At 35.1% G+C, this 11,312-nt stretch overlaps 1 protein-coding gene across 1 annotated transcript; it reads right to left on the reverse strand.

The window, feature by feature from the left end:
• Positions 1-1,058: 1,058 nt before the first annotated feature.
• On the reverse strand, positions 1,059-5,553 carry LOC127809132 (uncharacterized). The gene is made up of 3 exons (XM_052347834.1): positions 4,577-5,553; positions 3,813-4,020; positions 1,059-2,884 (listed from the first exon to the last, which is right to left on the reverse strand). The coding sequence occupies exons 1-3, from the start codon at positions 5,062-5,064 to the stop codon at positions 1,601-1,603; spliced, it is 1,980 nt and encodes a 659-aa protein (XP_052203794.1). The 5' UTR covers positions 5,065-5,553; the 3' UTR covers positions 1,059-1,600.
• Positions 5,554-11,312: the final 5,759 nt, after the last annotated feature.

An 11,312-nucleotide genomic window follows, 5' to 3' on the forward strand; every position in this document is an offset into this window, starting at 1 on the left:
GCACCAAAAATAATTTTTTGGAGAGAAGTGCTCCATGAAACTGAATTGTTTTTTTTTTTCAACATTTGAAGGAAGTATTGATTGTGATGAGAAGTGCATCAAGAAGTGAAGAGAAGTGCTTCACAATTGGAAAAAAATTTGGAGAAAAGTGCTCTATAAAAAGTTGAAGTTTTGCAATTTTGAATCAAGGAGGAATGTTGAATATTGATTCAAAGTTACTGATTTAGTAGATTGATTGGGTCAAAATTCTGTTTACTGATTTAGTGGGTTAATTGGGTCAAAATTTCGTTTATTGATTTAGTAGGTTGAGATAATTTCATTTTTTTTAAATTTAAATCCAACAATAAATCTTATTTTCTTGTTATTCAGTTGACATGTACTGCCTATTTAAAGGCATGATGATATGAATAAAAATAAGGAGATTTCAGCCTTTCATATTCATATTTTTTTCAACTTTTGTTTGTTATCTTCGTAACTATCAATGTCTCTAAAATTCCAACACAGGTAACTGCATAAATTATTAATATGATAATGGTGGCATAAGATTAAGCTGCCCTTTGGCCTCTCAATTTGACATTTATCCCCTTGCGAGTGTTTCAGTTCAACACAAAAGGCACATGTTGAAGCTTTGTTCATTTAATTTATTATCTTTCTTATTAATGTTAGGGCTTCATACACTCTTTTCCCGGTTTGGATACTTATGCTCATAGTTGTTAAATTCGGACCCCCCAACCAACTGATTGGACTAATTAGACTGTAAACCGGTTATTAAGTCATTCTGATTTGGAGTTATCAAGCTAAGCCTGCCCGATTTCTCCACCATATAAAATGCCAACAGTGGAGAGCAAAGTGCATAGCAAGTTCTTTTCCTTGAGCACATTATAAGACTCTATTGTGTCGAACACTGGTACTGCAAATATCTGCAGTTTTTTAGGGTAAAAGAAAGAGAGGAAGCATGGCATTAGAAGAAAAGCTCTTTAAGATTCAATTAGAAAATGAACAAGTAAATCATGAGCCAGAGCTCCCCCCTCCCCCCATCTGGTATTAACTTGGAACACTGCAGCTTTGGTGTTAATTTTGTCACAGGAAAAAGCAAGTCTTTACAAAAGAAAGCCAACAGATCAAGAGAAAGAAAGAAAGAAAACCAAACGTGGATCATAACTAAAGCAGGTCATTACAAGTAGAATTGTACCCAGATTTCTACCTGATATGGAACTAAGCCGAGCACCTTTAGCAGGGGTCGTTGGCTTTGACTCTGGAAGTTCTTCGAGAGGTGCACCATTTGCAAGGTCATTTGGACGCTCATGCAAGTTATTTGGATCAAGCTTTGTCGAAACTTTCAACTATAGCCTATTTGAACATGCATAAACTACGTCTATGGATCAAATGTCAAAACAGAAGACATGGTGGTAAAGGAGTTCCTTGAACGTTTTTAAGACTATACACGGAGCACATATGCAAATATAAACCAAATGAGCCATAAAATGGAAGACAATTCCAGGACAGCTAAGAGACAATTAAAGAGCTCAAAAATAAAAATTATGCCGTGCCCAAGTAATTCACAAAATTCCAACTCACTATGACAGCCGGATCAAGCCATTCAAGAACTGGAATGTTTGTCACTCAGATGCGGATGGGTGCAGGTAACTGAATCTTCAACAACGAGGCCTTGTGCACCAAAACAGAAATACTGATTCATCAACTTCTTATTAAAGGGGGATCGTTTGCTTGGAAACTTCTCGCCATTGAAAGAGCAACTTGAGCTAGGGGATTCTTCAATTTCATTCTGTTTATCAATTGAGAGAGCTGGGGACCTGGATGATTCTGAGAAAGGACTTAAAGGTGATTGGACATCTAACTGTGGCACTGCCTGAATGACACCATGCATTAACCGTGCAGCAAACTTCTTTTTGGTGGATGGACTTGGAAGACTGTTTCTGACACACAGTATCCTTCTGTTGTTTGGTAGGGACATGTTCTTGGAGAATCTCTGTCGAAGAGAGATTGGACTATCTTCCAAGTTTCCAGAAACACTGTATGATGCTAAAGAATCGTCATCCCCGGGCTTACTGAGATCAGCTTTTCTTTCTTTCCTTGGCCACCGAAGGAGAATCTTCAGCTTCCTTGCAGCATTATTTATCGAGCTCGATTTCCTGTTGTCCAGTGACTTACACATGGCAGGAGAGTTCAAGTTACTAAGCTCACTTGAGAAAGAACTGTATTCTGTGGTTGCAGGATCAAGATTGGGCCCAGATGCATTCTCTATACCGGTGTATAGGAATATTTCTGCGTCAGGGATTCTGAAAGAAGTTCCAGGGCTGCCTCCAATACCATGCACCTTCATATGGGAAACAAACGCACTTCTTGCCACGTAATCCTGACAGTTACAAGTCCCCCCGGCTGACATCAATCGCTTGATCAGAATTTCAGAAACAGCTGACCGTGGCCTTTGCTTGAGGAGATCAAGTGCAGTCATGCCATTGGCATCACAAATGTTCAAATTAATTGAAGGTACAGTCATGAGGAGTTCCATCACTTCAGACTGAATGTTCTCAATTATAGCCATGTGAAAGGCCGTTCGTCCATCATTGTTCCTGACATTGATGACATCCTGAAGATTCACAAGCTTTCCACAGACCAACTGCTTCATGAGCTCAATCTGACGGTCCAGTCTGCGGAAACCAGGGCTTCGGAAACCAGCCACTGCCATATGAAGAAAAGTGTCTCCATTGTTGTTTCTTAAGGCCGTGATTGAGTGAGATGCCAGAATTAGAACCTCTACCACAGCCAAGTAACACCTGTAAGCAGCTATATTTAAAGCTGTGTTCCCCTGCTTATCTGTACATGCGATGATATCATAGGATGCTATTAGGTCTTTCACTACCTGCATATTTGAAAAGATTGATTAAAACACAATCGCACAGAAGCTTGTCATTAGACTACCATCAGACTGGAAAATAGCTGGACGACTACTTTGCCATGGGGGAATTCTTCCTTCTATAAAATGCATGCCTTAACATGAAAAATGACCAACACCAGTCACGTTTCCATAGTACACGAAGGAACAGGTTTGGTTGCAACATCTTTGACAAGAAAAATCCATTTATAAAAGTTGAACACAATTCTAGTACTTCAAACTTGATGATGGGAAATGCCTTCTTTTACAGGGAAATCTTTAAGAAAAATTAGAAATTGCTTTTGATGTATACAATAACTGCAAATATTTGGAATTCTAGTAATTTTTATGGAAATATATTGCTTTTATAACGGAGAGGAGACATCTACATCAATGTCTGCCTTTCGTTCAAGAATTGGTCACGCTGGTGCAGATGCCCTCTGATCATGGACCTTTACATTATGGCCCTTACCCTTATGTAGCATTCCATTCCACTTTGTACCATTGCGTCCCCTTACCCCGCCCCTCTCTCTAATAAAGCATAAGGATACATGGTATATCAACTCAGTTTTTTCTTTTTCTGGGGAAAATTTGGATAATATTCTCCTAAGATAAATCAAATCTTCACCAAGTAGACATATGCATCTATCACAACACCTGATGTCATTAAGTGAAATAAATTTCTGAGTCAGACTTTGGCAAACTAAGTTTTTCACTTCACAAATAAGAACAAGACCAGAATATCTAATATTCTGTTTGCATTAGTGGCATAACCTGTGCTTTGAAGTTAATTAAGGAATTCAAAGCCACACAAGTACCTAAAAGCAGTGTGACTAATCAAGGACTAAGAAAGATCAAATAAATATCATCTCCAAAGAGCAGGGAAGATAAAAGGTTCTTTTTGAGAAACTTCTACCTCAGTCTGCCCTCTTCCAGAGGCAGAATGCAATATGGTAGATCCCTGACCATCTCTGTAAATCAAAACATCCGAGCAATCTCCAAGAAGTTTTCTGAGAATCTCCACGCTGCCTCCCCTAGCCGCGGCATGAACCGCCCGGTTCATCATCTCCCACCTAAACACTGATGAAACTTCCTCTGGCTGTCTCCCTACTTCTCCACCAACACTGTTTAGAAGAAATACAGGAATTAAAAAAATGAACTTTACTTTGCTTTTCATTAAATTATATAGTTGCTACTTATAGGGAGGGTTAATAGGGGATTAACCTAAGGGAATGAAGATCATCATCATCATCAAAATTGAGCCTTATCCTAACCAAATTAGCATTGGTGGCATGATAATGTCAATTGACTTTTAAAAGTTACATTAACAATACAAACTGATGCAAAATAACAATGTGGCAGAATTTGTTCTTTTGCAACAAATTTTTACGCTGGATATCCTTCCTAACACATCCCTCTATCAAAAGAATGATGAGATGAGATTCCAACGCCATCTTCATATGAGAAAATTTCATGTAATTGTAGTAAATAAAGATAATTGATACGGTCATGTTCTACAGTGTACATATTATGAAACCATACTGTATACTATGAAAACTACACTACCATGCAAGAGATAAACCTACAACATAATAGAGATTCGAACTAAAAATATCCTAAACAGAGAGAAGCCCAGTTCAAGTTATCCAAATTTAATCTGATTCTAATCTTAACAAACACCTCTGTGAAACCGAGACATCGAGCAGGAGCCTGAAAACCTCAGAATTATTGCTTCTAGCAGCAGCATAGAGTATATCAGTAACGCCATACTCTCCTTCCCCGAACACAAGAAGAGGGTCTGTCACCAGCAATTCCTTGACAAATCCCAAATCCCCAGCAGAGGCAGCAGTGTAGAGAAGCCAGCCGCCATAGCCGGCTCTGATCAAGGAATTGTGGCCTCTGTTTGATTCACAATCAACGAGCAGCTTTTGGGCCACCTGGGATCGGCATTTGGCCGCGTCATTGAACTGTGATTCGTCGTCCCAGACGGTTTCGAGGCGGCGAATTCGCCGGAGAGAGGTGAGCTTGATGAGCAGATTGGCGTCGAGGTGGAGCAGCTCCCGGACCAGATCGTAGTGGCCATTGGCGGCGGCCCAATCTATGGGAGAAGCGTACCACCATTGCTCTCCGGTGCTCTCCCACCTTAGAGGAAAGTATGTGGACGGCATCGTATTGAACCCAACAAGAAGAGAGAGAGAGAGAGAGAGAGAGAGAGAGAGAAATGGGAAATTGAAGGATCCCAGTAGAGTTTAAGCCATAGACATTTCTTTTATATATCGATGAAAACTAGTAGTTACTACTGAGAACCTGCAAAAAGGTCGACAACTATAACTTTTTATCACCAATCTACTCCATAAAATATTCTGTTTTTTCCTAAGATTCCTTTGTCCGTGGGAGAGAGAGAGAGAGAGAGATGAAGAGAAGCACTTTCTGATTTTCAGATAAGTAGAAAGAAGCCCTCTGATGGTTCACAGGTGAGATCTAGGAAAGAGAAAGGCCAACCGCTGAAAGGTAGGTAAGCCTTCTTCATTATTAAAGTTTAATTATGCTGTTTCAGTTTATCTTCAGCACTTTCCCTCCATTAACTTCTTCCCTTCACTGACTGAGAGTGTTTGGAAAGCCAGAAAACAAAGACACACACACAAACACAAAGGAGGGAGTGGTGTGATCGTACAGAGAAAGTGAGTGCTCTTCTCTTTAATTTCTACCAAAGCCTAAGATAAATTACAGTACAAACATTAGTTCTAACTTCTAACTGAAATATTGATTTAGTAATGTGAGAGTACTTGTAGTGTGAATTGATCACTACCGAACTTAATTTAATTCATTTATGCCAACTAAATATTAATCTGAATTAATTCATTCAACCCAATTGGTTATTGCAACATTTGTTATGGACCACTATGGATGCATCTCTATTAAATTATGAACATTTAAAGGGTCTTTCATCTGTCATTAGGTAACGTAACAGTGTGTGTGAAAAATTTCAAGTTTTGCTGTCCAACTAGCTTCGAATGCACATGAGCCTCATAATTAGGGAATTAAAAACTTGTGGATATTTACGACCCCATAAAGCATTACCTGTAATTGATTGCCATACTCTTTGATTAACCCGCAAATTTAAGCATTATCACTAATTCTACGCCTCAATAATGCACATTCTTTGACAAGACGTGGCTTCTTTTTTTTTTTTTTTTTTTTTAATTTTGTGAGTGATCCGTGACCTTTTTATATATGCATTTTCATAACTATTAAGGCACATGGTGGTGCATGGATTGTGACAAAAAGATACAATTAAAGGAGAACTGGACGCCTACCCCATTATTGCTTGAGGATTGCTCACATTTCTCTATATATTTTGAATTAATTAAAAACTCTATTTATAGAGTTTTGGGTACATTTTTCGGAAAGTTGTGACATAAAAATCACCAATTAACTAACTTGATGTCATATTTTTAAATAGTCACAAGATTTTCAATTTTTTTTTATAAATTATAAAAATGGTCTAAGTTCTAACACATGCCCCTGCTAAATAATATGTACAAACAACTTACACATTTTCCTAGCCATTATTTGACTATCATTGTAATATCTTGAGAACGTAGATGAGGGTAATATATATTTAAAATAAATAAGGAATGAAACAATACTAGTTAAATATTTTTTGGGCTGAATATAAGTAAAGAACTCCCAAGTTAAACGTTCTAACTTCTTAAGGATGGGTGACCCTTGAGAAGTTCGCGTAGCCTCATCAGAATAAGTTATTTTGGTCCTTCCTATCGCTTGATGCGGGATGTTACAGATGGTATCAAAGTCGATCCTTGATGAAGGCGGTCCAATAAGGGCGGAGAGTGGCGTTGGGGCTTGAAGGTCTATACAAGAAGTAGCTTCTGATAGGCTTCTAAGATGATAAACACCAAATGGGAGAAGATCTGGAACTAATCGTAAGGTTGCATGACGATGACGTCATGTTCTTAAGGGGGGAGAATGTAATACCTCAAGAGCCCAGAGAATGATAGTATATATCAAGGATAAATAATGAATTAAATAATATCAGCTGAATACCTTTTGGGTTAGATGTAAATAAAGAATTCTTGGATTAAGCGTGTTTGAGTTAGGGAAACTTAATGATAGGTGACCCCTGAAAAGTTTACGTAGGTCCATCAAGATAAGTTATTTCAGTCTTTCTTATTGCTCAACGGGGGATGGTGGGATGTTACAATCACCATAATGCAAAAAGAATAAACAAATTGAGTATATGAATTTTAAATCATATTGAAATACCCACCTAATTTGTCTTTACTATTACTATAATTCTAAATACAATTTTACTGAGTCAAAAAAACTCATTAGAAGTTATAGAAAAACAATGATATTTTCAAACATTTTTTATTACTATAATAAGAAGTAAAACACTGAAGACAAAAAGAAGAGACAGGATGGTGATTAAGTGATGTGGGTCATCACTAGTTGTTAGAGTTCTTTGGTTGATTTTTTTTTTTTGGGGGGGGGGGGGGGGGGGGGTTGGGTTTTTCTCCAAATCCAATTAGGGTATCAAACTTTGGAATGTGGACATCCAGTTTGGGACATTCATCAAGCTTTGGCACCAGCCAACTACCGACATGGACATTGCACAGTCCCTATCTTCTTTCCTCCAATTAATGGATAAGAACTGATTAGCCTTGAATTTGAATGGCTTCTCGTCTTCCAGGTGATGTTCTTTTCTGGTTTGGCCTGTTGGGTCATTTGGAAGCTCTCCAGTCTCCACCACCCACCCTCTTGTTTGTTCTGTGTTAACCTAATCTTCCTTGATTCATTTCTAATTAAACCATTCTATATAGCCCTCTTCTTGTTCTAGGATGATAATTTTTATCAGATATGATAGGCACAAGACCCTACACGTATTATATTCCACTTGCATATATTAACCACACACACACCCATATATATATATACATATATATTGTTTTGTTTAGCACAGTATTGGGCATGTTACTAAGCATAGAAAGTCAAGTCAAGTCGTAACAGTCTACCTAAGCTAAGACTAATTGACGATTCAGTATCAACTAGTCTAAACCCATTGAACCCACATCGGCTACTCCCTCGGTTTGTAGCCGAACTTTGACCCACTTAGCCAAATATGGCTTAACAATACAGTAACTCCAAAGTTAGATTGAGACTTGATGTGATCGGAGTAAGTAAAATAATGGAGATGGTACAACAGATATAAAATACAAATATAAAGATGAGAAAGAAATAAAGACATGATAGGAATTGGGATGCTAGGCGAAGAGGGTCCACATGGCTTGGTTTTCTGAATTCTGATGCTAAAAGGCTATGTATGAACATAGGAAATGAAGCCTTTGGGGGGAGGGGGTGGGCTTTTGAGAAAAGGTGGAAAGTAGTGTCTGAGATTGGCTTTTTCCATTGCTCCAAACACAAATGTTGGATCACGAGAGATCTGATTCCCCTCCCCTTTTACTTACATCATTCTCTTTTTTCTTCATCTAAACAACAGCGATCACGTGGCCCTTGAAAACCTGCTGCAATGGCTGCCAGCAAATGCATGAAAACGAACAATGCCTGCTTCCTTCCTTATTTTCTTTCTGGAAATCAGAGAATCGTTTGCAAGAAGACTAGTGAGAACAGCTAGGAAAAAAGAAAAATAAAGCATTTAATCAATCCACTAGGGCTTATGTCTAGGGCCCCAAACAGGGAGGCCCCAAAAAGTTTTCAGGAAAGGAAAAGGATGGCTGACTCACTTCTCTCTCGCTCTCTTTCTCTCTCTCTCTCTCTCTCTCTCTATGATTTTTTTCTGTAAATTATATTTTTTTACAGAATATTAATGACGTAATAATCAGTTTTCTTTTTGTATTTCTTTTTTTGTTATTTTTATCTCAGATTTTAACGGTGTATGTTTTGATTATTTTTTTTAAATAATAATATAAAAATTTATCAATATTTTATCAAGAAGTACACTTAAAAGAGCATGATTAGGTGCTATTATTTACGAAAATAATTTTAATTTTCTTTATAATGTAGAAAAGTTAAAATTACTTGATGATAATAATTTAAAAAAAAATTTAAATTTTGAAAATGTTCTAAAATATGATATGCTATTTTATATTGATGGTTTAGATTTATTTTTAGAATTAAAAAATTTAAAAAGAAATTATAACTATAGAAATAAAAACACTACTTGTGATATTAAATTTTATGAAAAAGGTAAATTATTTTCTAAATGCATGAATAACTTATAGAATATTATTAAATTACAAGGAAAAGAAGTTTTTCAAAATTAAAATTAATAAAATTTTATTTACGTTCAATTATGTTATAAGAAAAATTAAGTAATTTGACTATATTATTAATTGAAAAAGATTTACTTTTTAAACTAAATACAAAAATTTAATTAGTAATTTTACGTATCAAAAAACAACAAAATAATTTTTTATTATTTTTTAAAAATGCTCCTAAATTAGTAATGGCCTAAGATCCCCAACCCCTTGAGATCGCCCTAAATCAATCTAATTGGGAGATGCTTGTTATGTTGCCTTTGTCGAGTTCAAGGGGGTTGTGGGTCTCATCCTATGAGACCCAGATTCTCATCTCAATTTGTTTCGTCGGATACATATTAAATTGTCTAACATGAATAATATAATATTTTTATTAATTAAAATACTCGTAAATTTGAGGACATGTTATCACAGTTATAATAAATATTTTTTCATTAAGAATAATCTTGTTGCTATGCAAGAATTGGATCGTGTTTGCCAATTCAAACTAGCTTCCCCTTTTTAACAAACCAAACAAATTTGGAAGAAAGTGGCTGATAAATTGGTTCCTGAAGTGACTTTGGTGACTAAACCGTCATAATTGTTAAGAAATAACAAAAAATAAATTTGGGACAGCTCCAAAACTCGTAGACAGCAATAATATATCAAATCTTAATTTCACTAGTAATTTGATAATATAAATTATAATTTAGCAATCGAGAAATGATATATTACTCGACGCACACTAATCGGAAGGGTGTGGGTCCTCCCTAATGGGCCCATGCCCCCCTCAATTTGTCCACACCGAGCAAATGTTATCTTGTCTAATACGAATAATATAACAAAATCGTTTGAAAATTATATTTATTTATAAATTATGGATATATTTTTCGTAAGACCCTTATTATAACTCATATGATATTTAAGAGTTTTTTAACAAATTCTTTTTTATTTTTCTCTATATCTTTTGCTTTTTGGCTGAGATTTTTTAAAAGGAGTTTTAAGTTATTTTATGTTTAAGCTTTCTAAACCTTTAACTTATGTAGTGCTTTGACTTTGTCAAGAAATTTGGTATTTTCATTTAACAAGAAAATTAATAAATTTGATTGAAGGATGGTGACTAAAACAATTAATAATGATATGAAAAGTTAAGTTCTTTAATGGAGTAATTCACTAAAGTTAAAAATTGTTTTTTGTTATTCAAGTAATAAGCTCAAAATAATCGAGTATCTCAATGATCAAATAAGTTTAAGTGCAAATTTCAAGTGTAAGTTAATCGTGTAAATCATTTTTATAATCTAGTAATGCTCAATCAATTCTGAAAATAATCAATTACAAATGTAAAAATAATTGAGTAAAGATAAAGTATACTCAACTAACTTAGTGTTTGTATGTGAGTATGTAATGCAACTCTTTGTCAAGTTAAAAAAAAAAAATCGATAATAGAATTTGTAATCGATATACTCGAGTACATCATGTTTGTAATCGAGTATATTGTCTTAAAATTTCGGTTGGACTTTGGAATATTATGTAATCGAGTGAAGATATCTTTTACTCGAGTGATTGAAATATGTAATTGAGTGATGTATATTTTGCATTCGAGTAAATTAGTTTTGTAATAGAGTATATTTATATTGAAAATAAGCTAAGTCTCTAGAACTTAAGTTTAATTGAGTGAGAAAGTTTGTATTTGAGTAAATTTTCTTACGTATTTGAGTACATAGTCCTGTATAATCGAGTATATGTTGAATCTTTTTGTAACTCAAACTTAATCAAGTAAAAGTATCTTTGTACTCAAGAAACTAGCAAAAGTAATCGATTACAAAACTTATATAATAGAGTAAAAATCAAACTTTGTCAAGTAAGCATTAATTTATACTCAAGTAACACTTAACAAATTTTGAACGATATAGTCATTATAACTCATTAAATGTAATATATCTTTTCTTTTCAGTGTATTAAATGTTCTTTAAACAATATGAATATATTTTATGAATTTCTAATTGATAGTCTGAAGTTTATAAAGACAAAAAATGATAATTATGAGACAAAACAAACATACATTCTATTTGTTTAAAAATAAGTCAACAGCTGCATTCAATATTAGAATAGGATAAATAAGAGTAAAAGCCTAATGAAAA

The sequence above is a fragment of the Diospyros lotus genome, chromosome 9 (genome assembly GCF_014633365.1).
Source record: "Diospyros lotus cultivar Yz01 chromosome 9, ASM1463336v1, whole genome shotgun sequence".
Taxonomy (NCBI): Eukaryota; Viridiplantae; Streptophyta; class Magnoliopsida; order Ericales; family Ebenaceae; genus Diospyros; species Diospyros lotus.